The 27,951-nt window shown below is 40.9% G+C and overlaps 1 protein-coding gene across 1 annotated transcript; it reads left to right on the forward strand.

Moving 5' to 3' along the window:
- The first annotated feature begins 30 nt into the window (after positions 1 to 30).
- Positions 31 to 27,945, forward strand: LDHB (lactate dehydrogenase B). Its single transcript, XM_075552010.1, has 8 exons — positions 31 to 188; positions 3,012 to 3,146; positions 12,286 to 12,403; positions 14,347 to 14,520; positions 16,353 to 16,526; positions 23,864 to 23,981; positions 25,493 to 25,616; positions 27,582 to 27,945. Exons 2-8 carry the CDS (start codon positions 3,018 to 3,020, stop codon positions 27,747 to 27,749), a joined length of 1,005 nt encoding a protein of 334 aa, XP_075408125.1. The 5' UTR covers positions 31 to 188; positions 3,012 to 3,017; the 3' UTR covers positions 27,750 to 27,945.
- Positions 27,946 to 27,951: the final 6 nt, after the last annotated feature.

Raw genomic sequence — 27,951 nt, forward strand, 5'->3', positions numbered from 1 at the left:
GGGGAGGGGTAGGCGGTGCTCGGGTTTCCAATCACAATAGAGAAACCTAAGAGGCTGAGGAGCGTGTGGGGCCCCGCCTCCTCCTCCTCCTCTCTCTCTGCAGATCCTGCGTCGGAGGACACACGCAGCCGCTGACTTCTGGTCCTCGCTGCTCTCGACTTGCTGCCTCGAGCGACCTCCCTCTCTTGGTAGGTATCCGCTCCGGACCCGGACTCCTGAGTTCAAGACTCAGGGTGGGATGTGCAGAGGGTGGGATGTGCAGGGAGGCCTTGTGCTGCAAGGCCCGGGAGGGACCAAAACAGGCATGTGTCCTCCGCTTCCCTGCGCTAGCGTTGGGCATCCACTCGGGTCCTGACGGCCTCCCGGCGCGGGAGGTGGGGCGCAGGCACTGGGTGGGCGCCGGACCTTGGACAGCCTCCCAAGGCCTCTTCTCCGGCGGGTGTGCTCTTGGAGAGAAACTTGTTGCATCCGCGGCTAACCCCGGGCCCTGCATGTCCTTGACGGCTCATGGCGGCCACTTCCATCACCAGTGCCTCGTGGCCACGGCCCGGACACGCGCCCAAAGAGCGAGGGACCCGAGAGGGGAGGAGGGGGCTCCCTTCGAAGTCCGGCGGACGTGAACCCGGCGGTTGAAATTGACCTCGATGAGGGACAAATGCCCTCAGCGGTTGAAGGATGAGGGCAACGCGCCAGCTAATGTGCCGGGCGCGGCGTGCCCCCCAGTCCCCCTGCGCTCCCCGGCTGCAGACGCGGCCCTTCCTGGAGCCGAGGCTGCTCCTTTTGGGCCGCGTCTCGATCCTCCTCGGCGGCCGCCTTGTTTACTTTGGCAGCGCAGGGTAAAGAGGCCCAAGTGCTTCCCCAAAGACCTTCTCGCGGAGATGCCGCCTCCCTGGGGGACTGACTCGCTCCGTGTGCTCGCGCCCGGAGGCAGAGGTGGCTGTGGGCCGCGAACTTCCAGAGCTGCAGTTGCGCCTGGGAGGGGGAGGGGAGGAGAAAGCTGCCGCTGGCCTGGGTGGAGGAATTGTGTGACAAAGTATGGGTATTTTAAAAGGTTAAGACTTGATATATCCTGCAAAGACCTTTATTTCTGAGGTGAGTTCTAATGGTTTATCGATACAGGGTGGCGGGGACTGTATAAAAGACCAAGATTGCTGTCACACTGCTTGTCAGTCTTGTTCCTTACAGCCACCAGCCCCGCCTTAGCACCGTAACGCACTATTTCCTTCCAAGTTCTTATACCTTCCAATAAAAAAAGAAAATAGTGCTTCTCACCCCAAAAATAAAAGATATGAAGGAAAATTGGTACTGCTTAGACTCTCGAATAATTAATTCTAAAAATCCTCAACATTCATCCCAAAGGTCTTTCTAAACAGCGAATCTCTATCTCCATAGCAGTTATCTCTGGACTGTGGCTTTGGGTCTCCTGTAATGCCGGGGCTGTTTTAACCAGACCCGATAAACTTGAATGGAAAGAATCTCTTCAGTAAGAGATATCTCTTCAGTAAGAGAAGCTGCAGCGTTCTTTCTATAGGTCCTGCTCGGGGTGCAGGTCATGTGAATTTCACTGCAAGGCCATCCATTTGCAGACAGTTGCACAACCTTGTGAGTTTCTTCTGACTTTAGCGTCCACAAGGAAATCGAAATGTGCTCCCTACGCAAAATTATTGTTTCTCCTGGAAATCCAGTCCCTACCGACTGAGATGAAATTGGGGGGGGGGGGGGTGAGTGGTAGGGCAGAACTAGACTAGCTGTTGCAAAATAGCTGTTACACAGTCATGCAATTTTCCCAACCTCCAAGCCATTGAAACTCTTACTTAGCTTATACAATTGCGAACCCAGGTTTTGTTGCCTAGTTATTGCAGGTTAGAACCCAAAACCAAACCAAAAAGCAAGACACTCTTGAAAAGTAGAAAGAGGCATCACAATGACTAGCATCTGAAGTAGGTGAAATGCCCATTGTAATGTTAAGCAGTAATCCTTAATTATCCTTTACTTATGTTAATTATAATGTGAGCCATTGATTCTTAATCAAGGAAAGACTTATTTACTATCTTTATCTTCTCTGTTTCAGAAGACTGGTCAGTATTTTCTAGTACTGCATTGACATGGAATTGATAAGCCATTTCTTTTAGTTACCTAGAAAATGCACCTGATTATCTGATGGCAGAGTAGATTTGGTATTGATTACTGTATGGGGTGTTTTCCAATTGGTCACAGTTGTTTGTTTGTTTTTTAACTAAGGTTTTGCTTTTGATAGTTCCAAAGAAACGGATTCAAACACTGACATTACGGATTCAAACACTGACATTCTCCTCAGGTGACCCCCCTCAAGGAAAAACGTTGTATTAAACACCTGCCCATCTTCCGATAAGCTTCCAAGATGCACTGAAAAGAATTGAGAGTAATTTGCTGAAGACTGTATTGTCATATTAATCATCATTTTATTTTCATTACACTTACTAGGCACAAGTTCTATGTAGAGGAAATAATGGCACATTGTAAGTGAATGTTAGGGGAGACGAACCAGTCAGTGTCTTTCTGCCATATTAATAGACAGAAGTGTGAGTCATAGAAAGTACTTATAACTGACCGCTACATTGTTCTTTCAGACCAGCCTGCATATGAAATTTAGTTTACATAGTTACAGTTAAAATCCATATTGGAAATCAGGGGTGGTGGAGGTTGGGAATCAAGCTAATTTAAATGGAAACACTTCTGTCTTTTATCCAATAGGTGAACAGCCAAGAACAAAGTAGTTATAACCTATTAAATATGAAATTGTAAAGAAAACATAGCTCACGTTTTAATGAACGTCACAGAGATTTTTAACCTTAATTGAATCCCCTCTTAAATTAGGTGATTTTTTTAAAGCATATATCCTGTATGGTAGAATATCACCAGGCTTAGTGTAGACTGATTTGGTTCCCAAATTACAATAGTAAGCTTTTAAGAAAAGGTCCCATTCTCCTTTCAGAGGTGGGGAGTTTTAATGTTTCATTTTATGTTTGCAGTTCAGGATGGCAACCCTGAAGGACAAGCTGATTGCACCAGTTGCAGAAGAAGAGACACTGGTTCCAAACAATAAGATCACTGTGGTCGGGGTTGGACAAGTGGGTATGGCATGTGCCATCAGCATTCTGGGGAAGGTAAGGGCACCATCTAATAAGGACCATTTCAGCCTGTGTGAATCACCTATTTAGGCCCTTTAGAGTTTATCCTCTCTTAGAAAACATGCCTCCCTCCCCGGGTGATGTGAAATAAGTTGCAGACATTGTTATACTTCTCCTTGAAATAGTTGTGCAGGATATGATGATATTCTCTTAGGATACGATATTGTGATCTCATACATGCCACTTGTCATCCAGCCAGTTGGGACTCGCAGCATCCCTGTGAGTGGCAGAGTAGCTCTGTGCTCCAGAGGGTTGCTTTGGAAGCAGATCACCAGGCCTTTCTTCTGGGGTGCCTCTGGGTGCCATTGAACTTCCACCTTGCAGTTTGCACCACCCACGGAGTCCTACTATCCAGGATCCATTCCAATACGCATTCTCCAGCCCCATTCAAAGTTCTGTATTGACTCCACTGATGTCCTTTTGGGCTGTTTTCACCCCCAATTCGAGATCATATGGTTTATATACTTTTCATGTCTTTATTTTGTAAGCAGACGTTATTATTCAGCATTTGTTGCTCATGTCATTGGCCCTTTTGAGGAATTCAGTGTCTTCTTTTTAGTTTTTTTTGGTCTGATGTTTCATTATGATTAGGTTGAGGTTAAAGTTTTGAGATAGAATTATGGACAACTAGGTGCTTTCACATCATTGGTGCATCACATGTGGAGACAAAATGTGCAGCTTGGATTGGTGGCATTGAATTCATCTACCAATTAGCGTGCTTTCTCCATTGTTTAGTAGGCCCTTCCAGCCCTGTAATGAGGAAGCAATCTGTGAGCTGGCTTTTTTCCCTGGAACGATCATATGATATGCCTCAAATTCTGACCCAATCATTTTACTTTGAAACTTTTCGGCAGAGACAATTTGCAAGAATAGTCAAAAACGTAAACTTTGCCTATACCTTCCCCCAGATTTTCCAGAGTACACACCACACCCTTACATACTCTGAGTACAGCCATCTGCAGCAGGCAATGCAATGCTGGCGCTTAGCACCTGCATCACCGTCCACTTTTCAAGACTAGTCTCATATTGCCCTATGTACCTCTGTAGATGTTTGACATAGCTTATGTCTACTTCCTATGGTTCTAAGTATTGTTCATCCTCCAGGACTTTTGAGGAAAGTAGCCCCTTTCTTGGTCACCCACTGAATAGAGTCCTTGTTCTTTCTGAAGGCTGCCTCAATGTAGGAGCCTGCTGTCCTGATTCAGTGAAGCACACTGCCCCTTTGTGTCACTTGTGAAAACAGCCTGGAGAGCTCCTAGCTGAACATATTTCTGTTTGCAAATTTAATTCTAAAGGAACAAATTCTGAATCTTTACTGAGAAATAGTTTGCAAAAAAAATATCAATGCATACATGTGTACCCCAGAAACAACAGCAACAACAACACATTTTTCTTTTGCATTTCTTCCATTTAGTTTTAATGGACTAGATCCCCAGCTTTGGGATACCTGCCTTCCAAACTGCAGGGGATTTAAATAATCACAATTTGTACTTTACACTGAAAAACGCAAAACTTGTTCCAGCTCACATTTCGTTCTTCCTTTTATTGAATGCTAACCATATTCAGCGTTTTTCAAATAAAATGCTTCATTTTAAATGACAGCAAGAGATCAGGGGTTGGCACAGTCATCTTTTCAGGTCAGGTAACTGGGGCTTAATGAGCCTGAGTAACACGGTCACACAGCTGGGGGAAATATTTTGAACCCAGAGCTCTGAGCTGTTTTGTCATCAGTTTTATTGGCATATAATTCACATATTATAAAACCCAGTAGTTCACTCACGTCAGTTGCACAATTATCACCACAATCAATATTAGAACGTGTTCTGCATTCTAGGACTCCTCGTTACTAGCCCCCCGTTTCCCCCAAGTTCCCCTGTCATCCTCCCAAGGCACCATGAATGCACTTACTCTTTACACATTTATTTATCCTGCATTTCATATACAGAGAAAACATTTAAAAAGACTGATAACAAAGTAAAACAGATAAAAATCTCAATCAAAAAGATAGAAAATATTTAAAACCAAAGCAAATTTACAATCCTAAGGGAGATCAGATGATGAGGAATGTGTTACATTTTAACCTAACTGCATCAGAAATAATCCCCTTTCCAGTGCACTCTGCATGAGAGCACGGCTACCCACAGCCCTGGTCCATGGTCAGAGGGGTTCACCAGGGGCTTAATCCACACCTACTTATTTCCCTTTCACTGTTTTTTAAATTAAACTGAAACAACTCTGAAATGGGCCAAAAGGGAGATCAAATGCTACCATATTAAATGTTTACCTGTGTCTGCGATAATTGACATTGCTGTTCACATCCCAAACTCTGCCCTCAGGTGATTCCCTGGAGTCTTACTCCACATGTGGACCCCGCAGATGGATTTGGGGCTTCGACTGTCCATAGCCTCTGCAAACCCTAGTGCCCTGCGGTTTTATTATTACAAACATACTTTTTGGATTACACTTTGCTTTATTGCTCTTCACAGATCATGTGCCCTTTAAAAATACATTTACCAACTGAAGGCTTGTGGCAGCCCAGCACCAAGCAAGTTGGTCGGTGCCCTTTTCCAGTAGGAGGCGCTCATTTTGTGTCTGTGTGCTGGTGGGGTCGCTGGTGGGCACTGGGTTGCGGCGTGTAAGTTCAGCGGTTTGGAACCAGCGGCTGCTCGTCAGGCCAAGGCCAGGCTTTCCTGCAGAGGCCTGCAGTCCTGGCACTCACATAGGCTAGAGCGCTCCCCCGCCTTATCGGCCCCCAGGGGTTGGCACACACTCCATGGCAGTGGCTTGCATTTTTGTGTTTTTGGTTTGGTGTCACATTTTGGTCATTCTTAAGAATATTTTAAACTTTTTCATAAGGCTATTGTACATTGAATAGATTGCAGTAGACTGTAAACATACTTTTTCTGTCTACTTTGGGAATCAAACAATCACGTGTCTCACTGAGTGGCGATGCTTGCTTTATGACAGGGGTTTGGAACTAGACAGGCAGTATCTCCATGGCGTGCCTGTAGTGTAGCTCTAGGCTAGTCTTTAAAAGTCACTGCCCTCAAGTCAGTTTCGCCTCAGCACAGAGCTAGCCTTGTGGATTCTTGAGGTGGCGTTTAAGGGAGTAGAAAGTCTTGTCTTCCAAGCAATGACTGAGGGTTTCAAACTGCTGACCTCGCAGTTAACCCTACAGCTCACCACTAAACCACCGGGATTCATGTTAGTTTAGCCAGTTAAAAGCAAAAGCACATTTAAGCTGCTAACTAGAGAGTTATCTTTCTTCCTGCTCATCTCCAAATACAGACTACGGCAGGTGAGTTATTGTGTTTCTGGAAAGTGTCCTTTTTATCATGGAAGTGAATTTGCTCCAGTCAGTAATGGAGCTGAGTCTGCATCTGAAGTTATGGAACGCGCAGGCCCAACCCCAGTGCTTGAGAACATACCCTGCTGCGGACGCCAGGGCACCTTCAGAGGCATGCTGCGATTGTGTTCCCAGTGGAACATTCCTTCCTTCTTATCGCGTGGCAGTGGGGGAGTATGTGGGTGTACCAGATTAATGATATTTTTGAATCTGAAAACAATGCAAGAAGGAACGGTGTCGCATTTCAGCTGCAGCAAGGTCCGGGGGTCCCTCAAGGTGGGTCACGGCATCGGCGAGTGGGAGACAGAAACCACACGACTCAAAGGTTGTGGGTGACTGCTCCCATTGTATTCATGAAAGCTTCAACTTATACATTCTTTTTCTTGGTTCAAAGCTTATGGCCTGAGATCATACATCAGGAAATTCTCAGGCCACAAGACCATGACAAGTTACATAACTCACATCATGAGTTTTGGTTAAAAATTAGTACATCTTGAAATTAAAATTGTATTAATTGCAAGGGTGATAGACATAAACCTTCTAACAATAACTGAGCACACTTCATCCAACTGAGGCGCTTTGTTCTAACTATAAATCAATAAGCATTGATGCATTTCATTATCAATCATAAACATTACTTGACAGGCTTTGGGTGTTCTTTTTGTTTCTACTTGGCTGTTCCTCTGGGGCTTTCATTTCTTGTTCTTACTTTTCCACTACGTTCTCATAAATTAAACTCCCCAAAGTCTTTCTGTCCCAAGGTATGAGTTGCCTCACAATAGGTAGCTTTGCTTCAGTGGACTTCAAGTTGCCTCACAATAGGTAGCTTTGCTTCAGTGAACTTCAAGTTGCCTCACAATAGGTAACTTTGCTTCAGTGAACTTCAAACACCACAGGGGCCCTCCTCTTGCTAATCTTTCCATAAAACTTAAACTACTAAAAGGAACTTGTACACCTTCTTTGTTAACTATTCTTATGCCAATTTCATTATAAGCCCTTATATAAGGTAAATCAGGGTCAGGAACTCTATTTCTCTTTGGGTTATTTCCTGGAGGGGGCTGTCATATTTTACCCCCTATGTAGTAACCAATATAAGGAAAGGGGAAAACCGTGGGATGATAAACGTTTTTAGAGTCCTGCACAAAAGCTTCCAAACGAGCCTCTGAGATTTCCATGGGTTTCGGTTGCAATAGCTCAGCCTGCTCAAGATCTAACATAAATTCCTTAAGGGGGTTTCTGGCTTCCAGCTTCTAGTGTTATTATATAATACACTTTGCACACAGTTAGGACATGGATCTTTCAAAGCCATAGGAAGGGGAGTAACCTCAACTTCTGGTGAATATTCCTTAGTTGACATCAGTTGTTTCCTAAAAGGGGAAGTGATCAAAATGATCAAGAAGCGGAGAGCAGCTACAATGATCAATAATGATATCAGGCCAATAATTCCAGAGGGTTCAGGGGAGAGACATTCTTTGGTGGAGCCTTCTCTGAACGCTCCTCTGAACGCTCCTCCTCCATGCGCTGACTTTGTCAAGGCCCATGGTTGGAAGTGGTCTCGGCAGAACCGCTATTAGATTAGACCAGTTTACTAATGAAAAATGTCTAAGTCGTGTTTTAATGGATAAAGACTAAAATACTTCTACATTATTATTATTAGTTGGTAGGATTCAAAGCCTACTTGGCTTAAAAATAACAAAACACAGTTGCCACGTTAGTCAAGTCCACGTGTGTCGGAGGTTTTCGAGGGAGGTGATTTTGCAGGTGTTGCGTGCTCGGCCGTTGTGCTGGGTGGTTCCAGGTGAGCTTTCACTGACAGCCTTTCCATCTGCTGTGCTGGTTGCAACACCCAGAGACCCAGAAGGGAACTAGCAGTCGCTACTTGCTGCCGGGCGTTTGTTTCGGACCACCCTTATTGTCCCCTGAACGTTAAAAGGGAAGAGGCATTACAAGCGACCGCCCCATACCACTGTTGAAAAAAGCACACACAGGTTTTCTGATTTGGTTAAGATCACACCAATAATAAGTGATCGAAATGTCTGTCTCCCTTTTCGAGGGCAGACATTGCTCTCAGAAATCGAGTTATGACAGGACACGTTAGAGGTAACGTTGAGAAGACCTATGTCTTTTGGAGGCTCTTGAAGGCATCTGAGGCTCGTTCCTGCCATTATGAGGAAGGCTCAGTCCCTTGCATCTGCGCCGCTGGCCCCGCCCCACACAGTAACCATGGTGAGCATTTATAGCAGCAGAAGCTCCCCGACTGAAAATGCCAGCGTCATTTCCAAGTGCACCTCCCATAGCTTTCCCTGCCTCCCTCAGCAGGGCAGCAGAGCCCACAGCTCCAGAGGCCGCATCCAGAACAATGTAATTTCACAAGCAATGGAACTTCAACTTTTACCATGTTCCCCCTTTCTCCCAAATATCAAACTTGTTTACATCACTTAAAACCCTTTACTTACTTTTCCTTTTTACTGGCATATTTTTTCCCTAGATTTTCAGCGTTGGTCTCTGTCCTTCAGGCCTTACTAAAAAGGTCACCACTTTTCTGACAGACCTTCATTGTCACCTGTCCTGCCCGTAACTCACACACCCCTGTAGTTCTTCCACTGCGGAAGCCCTCCTCATCTGCTTCCTTCGGCCCACTATATCCTATGATATATATTCCTAACTAGTATTGGGCATATTGAATAATAAGTATGTATGAAATAAGTGAATACCTTTAATAATACTAATAACCTGCATCGGTGTTTTATGGGAATTGATCATAGCAGTTGCTTGGTCGTGGCTTCTACCATCAAATATGACTTCTGCTCAACTACCATTCATAGTAAGGAGCCCTCGTGGCACAGCGGGTTATGTGTTGGACTGTTTACAGCAAAGTCAGAAGTTCGAACCCACCAGCTGTTGCCCAGAAGAAAGATGAGACTTTCTGTTTGCAAAGATTAGAGTCTCGGAAGTTCTGGGGGGCAGTTCTACTTTGTCCTAGAGGGTGCCTATGGGTGCGACTTGACTTGAAGGCAGTGGTTACCGCTCAAAGGCTGCATTTTAACAATCTAGGGGGAAAAGTCTGAAGTGTGATATAACCATATTGTCCTAGTTATGCAAAAATCCCATGCCAATATATAAAGCTCCATCCAGCATCAATGTGTGCCTTTGTGCCCGGTGTCAAGCTCTTGTGGTATGAACTTGGCGTAAGAATTCTCTTATGAAGCATGTAATTATAGACACGCCGCAAAGTAGTTTCTGCAGGCGAGAACTTGACATGAAAGTAGGATTTAATTAAGATTTTTTGTATTTGTATAAAATAGACAGTTTATTAGAAGAACTTGAAAGCTCAGAAACAAGCCCCAATTATATTTAATAATAAGTTCAAAGTGGCATTTGGGAGGCAAGGGACTCTTGAATAAATGGTGCTTGGCTGCTTAATTATTTCATGTTGTACGTCTCCTCTGTAAATGCATATATGCACATGAAACACTTCGAGATCAAATGCAGCCATCAATATCAAGGTATAAATGTCAGTCATTTATTAGCCAAGAAGAATAGGAGGCCAAAAATATAGCTATATCTAAACAAAAACAAACCCTTCTACCACGGAGTCAATCTGACTCATAGTGAATGTCGGACCAGACAGAACTGCCCTGTGGGTTTCTGAGACCAACTGCTTATGGTAGTAGGAACCCCTACCTCTCCCTAGGAGCAGGCTAGTGGCTTGGAACTGGTGACTTTGTGGATCGCAGTCCAAGGTGTAAACACTTTGCCACCAGGGGTCCTTCCTGGCTATATCTAGCGCACATTAAGCTTCATACCAAAAGACACTTTTGCAGTGTGTTAAACAAGGGCGTAGTTCTGCCTTCCAACCGCCTTGGCTCACTTGGAATCAAGAAGAAGGCGACTGCCTAACCAAATGCGCAGCTCGCGAATGTACAGGCTTTGGAAGCTGTGAATGCGGCAGCATCAGTACGTAGTCGTGTGTCTTCTGGCTGTGTTCTATATTAGTTCAACTGCAGCTAAATTCAGCGCTCCAAACTTGTTGTTTTTTAATGTTGGATCGCTTCCTTCCTTACCAGCTGAATACGTATTTCTCAGCCAATTCTCTGCACCCACCGAAATAAAGAAACAGGATCTGAGTTACTGGGAAAACCTTTCCCACCTAAGCCCTGCCTACATATTTTGCCCCGTTGACCTCAGCACCACGCACGTGATGTGACTAAAATAAGCGTGTGATGTTCCTGGTGTTCGGTGCCTTGACAACATGCCATGGCTATTAAGGTATACTGTAATAATCGAGACCTTCAGAAAACCCCAAATGAGGGCTTTGTGTGAGCGTGTCCGACGCTGCGAAGGAATAAGAGCACTATTGGGAAAGCATCCACGCCTGTTACAGGTCAGATGCCACTGTAATGCCGGTGTTTGAAGCAGCAGTCCACTTGCAAGATGGACATTTCAGAAGTTCGCTGTTAAGTCCGTTGCTTAGGACCCACAACCTCCCGTCAGAGGCAGACTTTCATACGCTCTTGCAAGCAAGCCTGTGACAGCTCTCATCTCAAATCTGGCAGCCCCCTACGGGAAGCAAGACTTGCCTTAGGTGGCGTGTTAAAGTAGGTCACGTTTCCTCATTGGCTGTCGTGCCTTCCTCTCAGCTTCTTACTCTTCTCTTGGCAAGTCTCCACAGTTTACTCTAGGCTACGCTGCGTGGTCTTCAAAGTACATCTGGAACCTCGATCTCTGCTCTTCTTCCCTAACACTATCGTTCATCCGTGTAGCTGATCGATCACAAGACTGCCCTTAAAAGAGAGAGTTGAATGTTTGATACTATATTCTTTTTTTCTCATCTAGTCTATTCTGTTGATGATTTTGTTAGCCCTAAAAACTGAAAACACAAGGCTCCAGGAAGGGTGGCCATTATGTAAAGAGTTGGAAAGTCCAGGACTTCCATACGATAGTGCATTTCAAAGCTGGGAGTTTGAGTAGATCCATCTCTCGTAGCCCCCTCGTTTTAATAAGGGAAAAAGACCAAGGACCTGCGGAAGCACGCACGAATACTACAAGGAGAAGCCAAAGTTTTGGTTTCCCTCCCACTATTCATGTTGGAGCTTCTAAAAATACTCATGCGCCATCAAGACTAAGTAGAGGATTTATTTGGATAGTGTTTTTATTTTGGGTGTGGGGCAGAGAATGACAATTGAAGTATAAAACAAGTACTATAGACTCAATCCCAGACTGATGGCATATGGAAAATTTACCAGCCAGGCGCCCTCACCTGTCCGTGAGATGCTCCTGGTCCTGACAAAGGCGTAGAGGTTGATCCAGAGCCATGTTGAAGATTGCAAGCGCTAACGTGGTCTCTGATTCCTACTCTCAAGTACACTCGAACTCTTGGGGAATTTAACCCAATCTCTTCTCTCAGGCCCCTTCAATGAGAGGGTAACTTAGGGATGGGATGGGCAAACCTTCCCAGTGTGGTTTCTTCAACCCTCTCTCATTAATGTAAAAATTTCTGCACTGTGGAATTGCTGTTGAATTAATGTGGTTTTGTAAAGAATCTTAAGTCTACTTATAAAAGCATAGTTTGTGCTAATTGAGTCCTATGAAAAATTGGTGTCATAAATATTAGCAGTTCATTTCTGAAGAACTTATATTGTCAAATGGGCACACTGAATTTGTAGACGTTAGATGTATCTAGCCCCTTAAAAAGAGACATTAAAATAGATTGTGTGGAGCAGCATTTAAAATGGTTTAGTGTCCTAACACCTGTTTTTGTGTTTAAAGTCCCTGGCTGATGAACTTGCCCTTGTGGATGTTTTGGAAGATAAACTCAAAGGAGAAATGATGGATCTGCAGCATGGGAGCTTATTTCTCCAGACAGCTAAAATCGTAGCAGATAAAGGTAGATTAAAATTTGTTTGGGGTGCATTTTACAGAATAATAAACTTGTTCTTTAATGAGAAAAAAGTATACCAAGATTTTGAAAGCTGTTTTAATAACTGTTAGCAATAAAATATGCATGGTCTAATTTAGTAGTTTCCTCAAAGACTAACATTTTAAATGTAAAATAATGGATTTTTTATATTTAAAAATAATTGCTATTTATTAATGTACAACCATTGAAAGTGAGCTTGTTAGTCATAAGTGATCAAATGTCTAAGGCACTAAAGGAGAATAATGTCCTAATTTTATGGTTTATTGTATCTTTGTCCCACAGACCAAGTTTCTTTCATTAATTTACAGGCTCCCTAATTTGATAAAAATTTGATTATAGTAAATTGACATTTCCGTGTTGAAAGTATACATAGGAAGTAGGTTATGTACTCAGGTTTCATACTGCCACACCAGTTGCTGTTATTTCCAAAATGAGTGTTCTTCCAAAACTAAGAGCTTGAATATCTTCCTTTAAAGAGTTCTCACCTTTTTATACACTGTTAACTATATTCTGAAAGCTTCAACAGAGCATACACAGGCTTCAAAATTTGAGCACACCTGTGTTAGCCCTCGTGGCGCTGCCTGGTAAGCATTGGGCTCCTAACCACAAGGCTGACTGTTCAAATCTACCATCCTGTCTTCAGGAGAAAGATGAGGCTATCTGCCACTGTGAAGATTTACAGCTTCCATCACCCTTTAGAGGGTAGACAGGAGTCTGAATCAACCAATAGCAGTGGGTGTTTTGATTGTTCATTTCTATACACCTCAGCATCCTCCTCTCTTCCCTCACGCCCTCATCTAAAATTAGTCTTCCTGTCCTGGTGAGTCTGGAATTGGCAGTTCCTTCATTTTCTATTTTATTAATTCACTTTGTGCTGTAGGATTAGCTCACATGCTATCTGCATAACTCCTTCCCCCATATTATCTTTCACACTATCTGGTCCATAACATATTAAGATATTGTATCCTAATTACTTGATTACATATATCTCTGGAGGCACAGAAATGTTCTAGACTAAAAAAAATGTGGGCAAAGTAATGTGGGAACCTTGAAGAAACTAGTAAATTCATGTTTTAATGGGCTCTTTTTTGAGTTACCTCATTCATGCATCGATACTCCCTCCCACCACAGTATGGCTGTGTGAGAGATGGGCCTGTTAAAAACTTTAAAATAAAAGAACATTCCTTCCAACTGTGCTAGTCAAGGCTGTTGGTCATGAAATTATTGCATTCCGGGTTCTGGGTGAAGCATTCTTCATGTACTACTTCGATCTACATCAGTTGCTCAACAATGCTCTGTGGTAACGTGAGGAATCGGAAGAGCCATCTAGCCTCACCATTTAGTTAGGTGAATCATCCCTGGCTGCTGAACCTCACGGAATAAATCATCAGCATCATGTCTCTGTAGCTTGAAAAATTAAGAAACTTTCTTGAGGGGGAACAAAATATCCACACGCAAAGCGAATACCTCACACTCCTCAAAGATGAATACGCTTCTTTAAAATATGAAGCATTAAACCTCTGAAGTTTTCATTTCTATCCAAAAGCTCCTTAGTGCCTCCCGTCTCCTTACTAGATTTAGTGAATATTGCAAACCTGAAAGTATCGTACGTACACGCTTTAGTTCATGCTGTATTTCTTTCTGACCATCATGACTCTGTAAGGTTGATGGCATTTCATATTCATAGGCCAGAAAATTAATTCAGCACCTTCATTTTTTTCTAGGCCAGATTTTTGGTTGGGCTATTTGTGTGTCGTTCAAGTGCCTCCGAGCTTCCAACCTTGCGGTACAGAAAATATGACTATATATAAATACTAGATACTTCTGTGTGATTAGCCTTCTAGCATTTGACATAGATGATATGTTTTGATAAAGAATTCTATTTCAAAGCACTCTTTTCCCTTTGCAAGATTACTCTGTGACGGCCAATTCTAAGATCGTGGTGGTGACTGCAGGAGTCCGTCAGCAAGAGGGGGAGAGTCGGCTCAATCTGGTGCAGAGGAACGTCAATGTCTTCAAGTTCATCATTCCTCAGATCGTCAAGTACAGTCCCGACTGCATCATAATTGTGGTGTCCAACCCAGGTACGGTTGTTAGATAAGCACAGGGCTGAGTTCTTTGATGTGCAATGTTTTTGGTGTTTTTAAGTTGTTATTATTTTTAAGATCTGTTCTCATTATTATTTATAACAGAAGCAATTCACACATCTTCTGTGATTAACCAGAAGACCGTGGTGTTTGCAAAACATATAGCACTATCCCAGGCCAAACATTCACAATTGTGGCAAGAGTTTATATAAAGCAATTTCATTTGTATCTTTCATCTGGCTTTTGTGGAGTCTAGAAACTCTTAGGATCTTCTGTAATGACGATCCTGGCATGTATAGCGAAGCGTTCATATATTGTGGCTTCAGTTCCTGGGAAACGTTTTCATACGCTCGACCTACTGTTTCCTGAAAGAAACATAGATGTGTTCGTAACAATAAAACTTTTCAAACGTCTGATTGAGTTTGAACACAGAAAGAAAGCCTTTGAACCTGGCTTGTCTTTAATGACGGACTCAACGTTGGTTGATTGTATGGACATGTATTGATGGACTTGTTAAGACCAAGTGTTAGGACTTCAAAACTGCTTTTCTTGCTATTTTAATAATTGCAGAATAAACATTAAAATATTTGGCCAGAATGAATCCACCTTATTACAGTTTAATCAAAAATTCACTCTATTTTGCATTTCCTTTTGTAACCATTCCATTTACCTCCAAACTTAGATTTATTGGTGAGCTTACTAGATCATCGCTAAAACTGTAAAACAGATTTCTTGGGTCCTTACCATACAGAGAATCACTGGATGAGAATCATGGGAAGTTCTTATTAATTTCTCGAGAATGGAGAATTGGGAGCAGGCAAGGACGAGGACTGGAGCTTACTAAATAGTCAACACTTCCATCTTAAGCTGCTTCTGAATATCCATTTGGCAGATAGTTGGAGAGCAGGACTGACAAAGGGCAGCACATGTTAAGTGACCCGAGCCTGTGCCTAAGGCAGCCATCACTAACTGACTATGACATTTTCTAGGTATAGTTTCAAAATCTAATGCTCCAGGAAATCGTTCCCATTGAGTTTAAGTTGGCAAGGAAGATTTTTCAGTAATCCAGTCCAAAGAGCCTTCAGCAGTGTCCAGTGTGGAGTAGAGTCCAAGATTCATATCTGCCTCCTTGCCTTCCGTGTTAGTGCACTTCTGCTTCTCAATAGTAACTTGTAAGGAGTCGAACTCAAGCCACTGCCGTTGAGCCAAGTCTGACTCATCGTGATCTTAGAGGGCAGAGCAGGACTGCCCCTGTGAGTTTTCAGAGCTGTTAATATTTACCAGAGCAGAAAGCCTCATCTTTCTCCCGGTGAGCCGATGGTGTATTTGAACCGCTGACTTTTCAGTTGCAGCTCCACAACCAATCCACTATGCCACCAGGCTCCTTTACTAACTAGTATCGAATTCCCAAGAAGGCTTAAGATAGTTTGCTTTGGAAAATTAGTAACCAGTAGCATTTGGCAAATGCTGCCAATCATAAGCCAAATGTTAGAATGTTACAATTGGGCGAAACTTCAAGTGGTGTATTCATTACAGGATTGCTTTTCTTACCATTCTTTCAACTTAAAGTAAATTTAATTATTTTATATATGTGGTACAAATTGTAATGCAAATATAAAAACACAATACTGTTATTTTTCATGTTTTGAAAACTCACTTTATATAAGAATTAAAAGTTCTTATCACTTTCCCCTTTATCATCTCTAATTATGTATTTACATTTTTCTGGCCACATGTCTTTTAGAAAAATGGGAGGGGGGAGGGGAGAAAGCCAGACGGAGCAGACAGAGATATTTTTAAATAAAGCAAATCATTTACATTATTTTCAGTGGATATTCTTACATACGTTACCTGGAAACTAAGTGGATTGCCCAAGCACCGTGTGATTGGAAGTGGCTGTAACCTGGATTCTGCTAGATTCCGCTATCTGATGGCTGAAAAACTTGGCATTCATCCCAGCAGCTGCCATGGATGGATTTTGGGAGAGCATGGAGACTCAAGTGGTAAAAGAAATGGAAAAAATTTACTGTGTACTTGTGGTCATGCCATTCTGAATCAAAATGTTACAAAATTATTCTCATATGCTTTACAAAAGAATGGCATACTGTTCATGTTGCTTTATCATTTTTCTCTCCTCTCCCTCCCTCCACTATATCTGCCTAGATAAGTAGCTGTCATCTCTCTCTCCTGAGCCCACTTGTGCCTACTTTCTGATATTCAATCCTGTCCTTTTCCCCATAAACTCATTAGTTTTATTTCTTGAACACAGGGTTTTGTTTTTTTAACATAAAAAAGCCAGCTGTTATTCAATATCTTCCAACTCAGGATGACTCCTAGGTAACAGGGTAGAATTGGGCTCCTCCGGGACTCCAGTGGTTGTTTTTTTCAGGAGTAAATTGGCAGCTCTGTCCTTCCAAGTCGCCTTAGGGTGAGCCTGAACCTTCAACCTTTCAATTAGCTGCCAATGAGTCACTAACCAGGGACTCTTCTTTTCCAAAATCACAATGCAGTGATCAAAATCAGAAAAAAGAACAGTGATTCAGTATTATCTAAGAGTTCTCATGCCAGTGTCTATAAATGCCTCAGTGATGCCCTTTGTGTCCTTTTTATGCCCCCAAGTCAGTATCCATTGCCCAAATCCCACATGATGCTTATATCTAGTGCAGAAAATACATTGAATTAGAATTATGTCAGTTTCATTTCCTTTAGTCTGTGACAGTACTTCAGTCTGTGTTGATCTTGATATAGTTGAGTACCCAAGGTGACCTATTTTGTAGACTATCTGTTCATGATTTTGGTCATTTTTTCAAGCTAGGTTGAGTGTGCGTACTACTGACACAAGCACTCTTGGCAGAGAAGTGTGTGGGGCCTTCTCAGAGCATGGTACCAGCAGGCACACGTGTCAGTGTGATATTCGCTGTGATCATTTGGTTTTGTGTTTGCTAAGTTAATCAGTGTGAAGGTATTATTTTTCATTTCTGATTAGTAATTTTGAAGGCATACTTTTAGACTGGGTGAGTATAGCTCATTAAACTTGTACCAGCTAATTTTAGTGTCCACTAATGATTCTTACTTAAGTCAGCCTATTACTATGATAGTCACCAAATATGATTTTCTGATTTCAGCATCTCTTCTATATTTACTAGTTGCATTGCACTGTAAGGGAGTTTTCCTTTCTCCCCTACTTACATGTTTATATCAGTATGGACTCAGGTTTCATTATATTCCATGATTATTATTATAACAGTATAACGTACAAATTATTCCAGAATTGACTCATAACATTCTTTTTTTATATATAAATCATTTTATTGGGGCGCATACAACTCATCACAATCCATACATACATTAATTGAGTAAAGCACACTTACATATTTGTTGCCCTCATCATTCTCAAAATTTGCCTTCTACTTGGGTTCCTGGAATCAGCTTATTTTCCTTCCCCCCCCCCCCTCGCTCCCCACTCCCTCATGAACCCTTAATAATTTATAATTTATTATTTTATCTTATCTTACACTGCCCGGCATCTCCCTTCACCCACTTTCCTGTTGCCCATCCCCCAGAGAGGAGGTTATATGTAGATCTCCGAGATCCATTCCCCCTTTCTACATCCCCTTCCCTCCCAGTATCGCCATTCTCCCCGTTGGTCCTGAGGGGTTTATCTGTCTAGATTCCCTGTGTTTCCAGATCCCAACTGTACTGCTGTGCATCCTCTGGTCTAACCAGGTTTGCAAGGTAGAATTGGGATCATGATAATGGGGAAAAGGAAGCTCATAACAGATTCTTCAAGCTGTTTCCTTTGACTTGGGAATTCTACTTAGAAACCAAGATGTGAACAATACAAATACTCTTGCTTATTAGTGCATCTCTGTTTTAAGACACTATCATTTAACAGAGCTATTATATAGCCTGATGTTTATTGAAGAAGCAATGTATTACAACAAAGGCTTTTAATAGTCTGTGCATGTTATTCTAAAATTCAAAATATATCTTGCATCAGCTGAAATTTGAGTTTTAATCAAAGTATGAATTACAACCATCAATCACTTATGTAGTGAAGGAACACATGGTAATTTTCTCAAGTATTATCTTTAATGATTTAAGTGAAAGAATATTTGGAGTGTAAATTGGTCATTATAAAAAGACCAATATTAAAATTAATTACACTTCTATATTATTTTGTAATGTTTTGTTTTGAAACTACATTTAAAACTTTATTATAAATATTTTGTTTTAAATGAATATTTCTCTTAGAATTTAAATTGTTTTTAGTCTAAATGTAAAAGTATAGGGGGGACAACAAAAAGCATTTATAAAAAAATTATGACACTATTATATAACTCTAAACCTATTTATTAAACCAATATATATTGATTATACTCTTGACACTCAGTTGTAATAAAGTCCCTACATAATATTTATTTTATTAAATGCGTTTCTGAATTGTAATATACAAGTGACTACTCTTTAGAAGGGTTAAAGTAAAAATACTCCTTTGATTTCAATGAGAGTTTGTGATTTTATTAAGGAGTTTAGCTTTGTTCTAAATCTGTGCTCTTAGGGTTGTGTAACTTATTTATGTTTTTCTGTATAATACTGCTGATTTTTTGACACACGGTAATATTTCATGTGAGAGTTTTTCACCCAAGAAGTGGCTTGAATTTTTTGGGGGGGGGGTCAAGTTTTCATAATCTTATATCTCCCTCTAAGACAGTGGTTCTCAACCTGTAGCTCGTGACCACTTTGGAGGTCTAACGACCCTTTCCCAGAGGTCACCTGATTCATAACAGCACAACATGAGGAACTGTATTAAAGGGTCACGGCATTAGGAAGGTTGAGAACCATTGTGGTGACCCCACCAACCATAAAATTACTTTCATTGCTACTTCATAACAGTAATTTTGCTACTGCTATGAATCAGGTGACCCCTGTGAAAGGGTCGTTAGACCCTCAAAGGAGTCACAGTCACAGGTTGAGAACCGCTGTCCTAGACTATTTTGAGTACATGAAGTTTTTAGTCGGATAGCTCCAGTATTTTATACCCTATTCCCTCTTTTTTTAAAATTAAATACTTTTATTGGGGGTTTTTACATCTCCTATCTCAATCCATACATTCATCCATTGTGTCAAGCACATTTGTGCATATGCTGCCATCATCATTTTCAAAGTATTTTATTTCTACTTGAGTCCTTGATATCAGTTCCTCATTTTCCCCCTCCCTCCTTCCCTCATGAACCTTTGATAAGTTATAGATTATTATTTTCATATATTACATCAGCCTCTGTCACCCTTCACCCACTTTTCTGTTGTTCAACCCCCCAGGAGAGGGTTATTTGTTGACCTTTGTGATTGATTCCCCCACCTTCTCCTTATCCTCCTGGTATCTCTATTCTCATTGTTGACCTGAGGGGTTTATCTCTCCTGGATTCCCTGTGCTTGGGGCTCTTATCTATAGCAGTGTGCGTGTTCTGGTCCAGTCCGATTTTTCAGGTAGAATTAAGGACATGTTAGTGGGGGGAAGGAAGCATTAAAGAGCTAGAGGAAAGTTGTATGTTTCATCAGTGCTATGCTGCACCCTGACTGGCTCATCCCTTCCTTGTGACCCTTCTGTGAGGGGATGTCCAATTGTCTACAGATAGGCTTTGGGTCTCCACTCTGTGTACCTGCCTCCCCCACCTCCCGCCCCATTCACATTGAGTATGAGTTTGTTCTGGGTCACCCTGTTCTCTCTTAACAAGATGTGGTACTTCACACATTCTTGACTTCTCGCCCTCAGTTTCCTCATCACTTATATTAGGATAATTGTGTGTGTGTGTGTGTGTGTGTGTTATACACAGAGCCATAGTATCAACCATTTCAGGAGGTAGTATATGATCAAGAACTGTTTGGCTTTTTGTTTTTCTTCTTCACTTTTTATTGTGACATGGGTGAAGGTTTACAGAGCATATCAGTTTTTCATTCAATAATTCTTACACATCTTAGTCCATGCCATTAATTGCAATCTCCACAAGATAATAGCACTTATCCCTCATCCTCCCTGTGCTTCCTGTTTTCATTTCTCCTCCTTTCCTGAACCTTCTGAAATCCGCGCTATCACGATAATCCCAAATGGCTGCGTATTCAGAGGTGAGCTTACCTCACTGGTGTCTTTGTACCTCTTATAGACCTCTCTGTTATTTGGTTGAAAATTGAGCCATAGGGGTGAGTTCATCTCTAGATCTGAAGATTCACAAAGGTCATAGCTTCAAGGGTTCCATCGCTATCTAGATGGTATGTAAGCATGAAGTCGAAGCTGCATTGAAGGCATTGGCAAAAAAACAAGACTCCTGACACTGATGGAAACCAATTGCAATGTTTAAACAAACTGGAAGTCTTTTCCCAGACATTTGGAAGACCACTAGCTGATCAACTGCTGGAAGAGATCCATATTTGTGCCCATTCTTACGGAAGGTTATGCAACACAATGTGGAAATTATCAAACAAAAGCATTAATGTCACATGAAAGTACAATTTTGGTGAGGGTAATTTAAAAGTGGCTACAGCAATGCATCAACATGGAAATGCCAGAAATTCAAACTGGATTCCAAAGAGGATGTAGAAGGAGAGAGATCATTGTTGACATCAAATCTTGGATGAAAGAAAAACAATGATTGAAAAATATTTACCTGTGTCCTTCTGACTATAGGCCCAAAGGGACTCATTCAAAGAGCACGAGGGGGTGCTGTGTGGCTTGAGGTCAGGAAAGTTGTGCATCGGGGTTGCGTCCTTTCACCTTACTTACTCAATGTGTATGCTGAGCAAATAATCTGAGACTAGAGCAGTGGTTCTCAACCTTCCCAATGCCGCCGCGACCCTTTCATATAGTTCCTCATGTTGTGGTGACACCCAACCATAAAATTATTTTCATTGCTACTTCATCACTGTAATTTTGCTACTGTTATGAAACGGGCGACCCCTGTGAAAGGGTCGTGCGATTCCCAAAGGGGTCATGACCCACAGGTTGAGAAACACTGGGCTATCTGATGAGAAACCCAACACAACATCAGTACGGAGGAAGGCTTAGTAAGACTTTGCAAAATGCAAATGACACCACTTTCTTGCTGAAGGCAGAGTCTGTAAAGCACTTATTGATTAGGTTTGAAGACAAACATCCTTCAGTATGGATTACGCCTCAACATAAAGAAAGCTGAAATTCTGACAACTAGACCAATGTGAAACATTGTGCTACATGGAAAAGAAAGATTGAAGTTGTCGGGAATTCCCTTATATGTAGATCCCCAGCCATTTGCCATGGAAGCAGCAGGTTGGTGAGGTTGTGGGTCAGTATGAAGAAGAAAGACTCTTCGCTGAGATAGACTGGCTTAATGGCTGCGCCACTGGGTTTAAATGTAGCAACAGTTGTGAGGCTGACCATAGTCTAGGCGTTGGCATCCGATTGTACTCTCGTGCTTTGATGGCTCTGACCATCTCAGTGTAAAGAAAACAAAAATCCCACAGCTGAACCCGGAGACAGTGTGATAACTGAGGAATAGTTTGACGTTACCACGACTTTATTTTGCTTGGATCGATGCTCACGGAAGCAGTACTGTAGAAATCAAAGCGTGTGTTGTCTTAGGCAAATCCACTGCACAAGACTTCTTTAAAGTAATGAAGAACAGGAATGTTACTTTTAGGTTGGTCCTGACCCAAATCAAGAGATTTTCAGTCAGTTCACTTCCTATACATGCAAAAGCTGGACATTGAATAAAGAAGACTGGAGAAGAGTCAGTGCATTGATTTGTGGTGCTGATGAAGAATATTGAAAATATTATGAACTGCCAAAAGGACAAGCAAATCTGTCCTGAAAGAAGTATGGCCAGAGTGCTCTTTAGAGGCAAGGATGGGGAGACGTCGTCTTACCTACTTTGGACATGTCGGGAGAGAACACTCACTCCCTGGAGAAGTCATCATGCTTGGCACAGTGGAGGGATAGCAAAAAAGAGGAAGACGATCAAGATAGGTGGACTCAGGCTGCAAGAGTGGGCGCAAACATAACCGTTTGGGGGGTGGCACAGTGCTTTATTCTGTCGTCCACAGGATCATTATGACCTAGAATTGGACTTGATGGCACTTAAGAACCATGTGCTTTTAAGTGAGGTATAAGCATTGGACTGCTATCCTCAAGGTTGCTACTTCAAACCTACCAGCCACTCCAGGGGAGGCTCTCTGCTCCCATTCAGATATACAGCCTCGGAAACCCTATGTAGGTTTGCTGTGAGTCACGGTCGATTCAATGGCAATGGTTTTGGGGGATTATAGTATGAGCTCAATTAATTATACCCATTGAGATTATGTTTTGACCAGAACCATAGGCCAGAGATGATATTACATAAGCTCTAGGTCAACACTTGCATTTTGAAGGGGAAATTTTTGTGGTAAAAACAGATGAAGTGAATTGCTGAAGATCCTTCAGCTAATGGCACGACTCCAACTAGAATCCTACCCTCTGATGACTGCCATTGTCCTTTTCCTCAAACTTTTGCGATTTTCCCCAGTATTTTTTTGTTTCCATTGTGGATCTGTATCATCTACAGAAAAGAGAATATAACTACTGTCACATCGCTATACTTATGTAGATTTTATAGTTCTCATCAGGTTCCAAAGGATTTGAAAGTGTCATACTTTGTTCAACAAAATTGTGCACTGAAGGTCTTTTGGTATGGATACCTTTTCCTTCCAAAGTTGACTCTGGTCATACTATAATCCCGTGCCTCTGCCTATATTTCCTAAATTTAGAATTCTCTCCTTCAAAGGTAGAGCCTGCACTTGCCCACGGCTCAGAGCATGTGCCATGAGAATTCATTTGTGTGCTTACATCTTCAACATATGCTTTTGGCTGGACAACGGGTGTTAAGGGGGATGGAGAGGACTGCTTTGCTGCAATGAAGTCGCGTATGTAGTCAGTGGTGAACAATACTGTTACGCCTCCGGAGGTGTTTTGGGAAGAAAGTGTCAAGACCAGAAATATCCACTGTGATGTTAGGGGGTTCTTTTAAGAGAGGGAAAGTGAACGTGAGACATTAGAGGATCGAGTGATAATTAGAGTATAGCTGAGTCTTATTTAGATTTCTAGTGGTTGCTCATTCTAGAAGAAAAGAGCTTATATTCCAGAAAACTAAGCAAGAGGAAAGTTAGAAACCAAAAAGTTAAGCTACTTCAGAACCAGAATCCCACTGCTCACTGGGACCATTCTAGTTGGTGGCCAATAGCTCACATTAGGAATAAAAATCTGAAGAAAGGATTTTTTTTTAATTCTGTCAGAAATGCCTGTCTTTACAGTGGTGTCTGTCTGTCTTTCCAGTGGCCGTGTGGAGTGGCGTGAATGTGGCAGGAGTTTCTCTCCAGGATCTGAATCCAGAGATGGGGACAGACAATGACAGTGAAAATTGGAAGGAAGTGCATAAAATGGTGGTTGAAAGGTCAGTGGAAGAGAGATTGATTTAAGCTGATTAATTTCATCTTTCATTGTATAAAATTAAAAACAATGTCCCTGACTGCCTGCTCAGATAAACTGCTAATGTAGTAAGTATGCAACTGTCAACTTTTATAACAGACGAGACTGACTCTACTGGTCAAACTTGTTTCGACAGTTCTCTGGGGAGTTTAATTCTGAGAGGTAACAAGAATAAAACAAGAAGTTAGCAAGTGAGCTTGGCTTCCAGTCGCCTCTCGTCAATGTATAGGGTTACTTACCCAATTATGGTAAACATAGACCGCTATTAGTGTCCTAATTCCCTCAAATAAACCCTTTCTGATTGATTGTCAAATGCTTAACTGCCCTGTACTTACCTTTCCACAGTCAAAAAAAAATGTCTTCTTTTTGAACTGGTCTTTCTTATTTATCAACTTCATGTTTATCATTGAAAATGACTAAAGAGAAACGAAAGGTTTGAACTTGAACTCAAGACAAGGCACTGGTACTGAGGCACGGTGTAGTCTTGAGGAAGCCCTTGAACCTTTTAAGGTAAAGTTAAGTTTTCTTTATAAAGTTACAGTATAAAAAATGATTATGAAGAGCAAATAAAATATACACACATATATAAATCATGCTTGGTCTTTTGGTGCCTAAAAAAAAACACAAAACCTCACTGCCAACGGAGTTGATTGGTAAACACTCAACAAATGCTATCAATTTACAAAAATTGATTATAATGTCAATAATGGGACTTTTTTAGTGATGTGGCTTTTCTAGGGATTTGACTTGTATATGAAGGAAAAAATCTTAATAAACATTTGACGCGAAAAGAATTCTTAGGATTTTAATTAACATAGTCCTTTTATTTCGTATGTACGAAAATACAAGCTCACCTGGGGAATGTAATGTGCCTAAGTCAGGGGCGGATGCCATTAAGCCCTAGCTGTTTGCTATTAGTCCAGGCATAATATTTGCTGTAAATAGCTCCTCTCAAGTACCAGTGCCTTCATGTTGCAATGGATATAATTAGGGTTGTGATAATTACCAGGCAAGTTAATGCCATCATTTTCCTTTTAAGTACAGTAGTCACACTGCCTTAGTTTATGATGTTAGTAAGTTCAACCTTAGAATCAAGGTATATTTTGTATATGAATGTAATACCTTTTTCTACTGTTTCCTAATGTCATTAAAATCTTTGACAATATGCATGTTTATGATTCTCTAACGACTTGGAAAAATATACATATTTACCCTTGTGGCATTATGCATGTTTATTTACTTACTTACAAAATAGGCCATTTAAACATTGCAGAATGTTTCTACAGGTAGTCTTTATATTTTAAGAATTTTTCACAGGTGCACTCATCTAACACTTATCAAACTTACAAAGTAGATAACGTCATGAAAGATGAAAGAGCTTGTCTACTGTTAGTTATTAAGCGCAGCATCCAAACCCAGGCACTCTAGTTTCAATACTGTTTAGTTGAATTTCGTTTCTTATATTTCTCCCTACAGTGCCTATGAAGTCATCAAGCTAAAGGGATACACCAACTGGGCTATTGGATTGAGTGTAGCCGATCTTATTGAATCGATGTTCAAAAATCTCTCCAGGATTCATCCAGTGTCCACGATGGTGAAGGTAAGATAAATTGATAAAATACACAGGATAATTTCTTGCATAGTATTCCATAAATATTATGCCTGGAATATATAGGGAAAGAAAAGTTGGACTAGGGAAAGGAAAGCTGGAAAATGAGTATTTTGTGAATTAAACAATAACCACATTGATTGCATTTAAATTTTTTATTATTGCTGTAAGTTTAAATATATTTAAAAATAGGCATTTGAAAAGTAGTGTTTATAAACCTCATCTATAGTTCTTCCTCATCTTTCTCTCAGTGTAATGTACACACTTTCCCAAGGTCCCAAGGAAATCCGCAATAAAAGCATGAAGCTTGTAGAGGATCGAATATAATTTTCTAATCATCCTATATAGAACTGATTTTTAAAAAAATCATGTTTATGCTGAATTTCATCCAGTAAATTCTCAAAACATAGGACTTCTTGAATAAGTATAATGGGCTTTCATTTCATATTGATATATTAAATGATAGGTTGATTTTGATGTTTTCCCGATAGCTCAGCAAATTTAGTTTCATTCAAAATTATGAGCTAAACATATAATCAAAATGAAAATTGATTATATTTTAATCCTTACTAAAATACTTAAACCTTAAGATTATTCATTATTTTTTCCACAAGTGGGTAAAAGGAGAGAATGCAATAGATTTATAAAAGAAACTTAAGAAGCATTATGCACAAGTGCAAAGACATGCATAGAGAAATAATTTGGGGTTAAATGATCATGAGGTATTTGTCTTAAAATTCAAAAGCAAAATTTATAAAAACAAGGCAAAAATTAGGAATTGATGAGTTTTGGGATGTATACTAGAGGTATGTGTTTATTCTTCCTACTTTTGTAATTGTATAATATTTCTAAAATTTTATTAATGCAACTCTTATTTAATCAAAGTATTTTATTTTTTACTTAAATTGACCTTGTGAATAAATTCTTTTGTAAACACTGATAAGGAATTCTAGAAATTATACTTTTTTGTAGAACTTTTAGGTGTTGCAGTAGTCTTGATTTTAATGATAGCCATCTGGTATTTGGCACTTCGCAGGGAGTTACATCATAACTTTCCCCTTTTTTAAAGAATTTATATGAACACAAAGATTTAGAACTTCAAGAAAAGTGGTACATTGAGAGCCATCCATATTTACCGTATATACTCGTCTAGAAGCCGGCAGCACATTTTTTATGCTGAAAAGCCCCCCTTGGCTTATACTCAAGTGAGGGCCCTGTCTGTGCGAATAACCTCCCACCTTCAGCTGGAGCTGAAGCTCTGTGTGGGCCTACAGATGAGGAGGAGCAATCGAGTTTTGAAGGATTTTAACTCTCGTGTTTCCGCTTGGCTGCTCAGTGAGCTAAGGCTTTTATACTTTTAAAGCCATTGTTGGTACTATATTGTTTTTGTTGATCCTCCTTTCCACTTACAGAGCTAGTTTACTGTTTTTCTTTGAAATAAATATTCAAAAACATTTAACCTACTGATGCCTCGATGTAATTTATTGATATCTATTTTTATTTTGAAATTTATCAGTAATTGCATTTCCAACCCTAGGCTTATACTTGAGTCAATAAGTTTTCCCAGTTTTTTGTGGTAAAATTAGGTGCCTCAGCTTATATCCGGGTCAGCTTCTACTCCACTATATATGGTAATTTTAATTTAATTTGAACATTATAATTTCACATTTCTTTAAAAGACCATCTAAGCAAAGGCTGTTGTGTCAACGAATGCAATACTTATCAATTCATGCTGTGTATTCAAGTTATAACATAGTGTGTATTTGCATATTCTGTGTATGCAGTTATTTAAATTTAAAATATAAGTATCGGGGAAAATATGAATGATGCAAATTAAAGAGTAAGTTTGCACTTATCAAATTTCCCACGGTCCTTTCTTTTTAAACATAGAACCTGTGACCATTCCGCCTTAGTGTTTTCATTCCTTAACCTAAGTGTGGACTTTGTTTCTGGCAGGGAATGTATGGCATTGAGAATGAAGTCTTCCTGAGCCTTCCCTGTATCCTGAATGCTCGGGGCTTAACCAGTGTCATCAACCAGAAGCTGAAGGATGATGAGGTTGCGCAGCTCAAGAAGAGCGCAGACACTCTGTGGGACATCCAGAAGGACCTAAAAGACCTGTGACGTCTGAGTTCCATGCTATAGAAATGAAGACCTACCACGTGATTAACATGAGCCTTTAGTTACTATCCTTGTGTAGGGATCAGTTTGCTTTCTAATTCCTAAATATGTGAATTTGGGCCCACAAGATTAAGGCACATGCTTGGCTTAATGATTGCAGTGTGGGCCCTTGGAAAATAAACTTAACTACTGTAGCGTGCTTCTG

The sequence above is a fragment of the Tenrec ecaudatus genome, chromosome 6, assembly GCF_050624435.1.
Source record: "Tenrec ecaudatus isolate mTenEca1 chromosome 6, mTenEca1.hap1, whole genome shotgun sequence".
Classification (NCBI taxonomy): domain Eukaryota; kingdom Metazoa; phylum Chordata; class Mammalia; order Afrosoricida; family Tenrecidae; genus Tenrec; species Tenrec ecaudatus.

Bases quoted from the DNA above. Each gene is read 5' to 3' on its own strand.
- LDHB (XM_075552010.1), top strand. From the start codon at position 3,018: ATGGCAACCCTGAAGGACAAGCTGATTGCACCAGTTGCAGAAGAAGAG. The intron at 3,147-12,285 runs GTAAGGGCACCA...TTGTGTTTAAAG, and splicing joins CCATCAGCATTCTGGGGAAG to TCCCTGGCTGATGAACTTGC. The intron at 12,404-14,346 runs GTAGATTAAAAT...TCCCTTTGCAAG, and splicing joins TAAAATCGTAGCAGATAAAG to ATTACTCTGTGACGGCCAAT.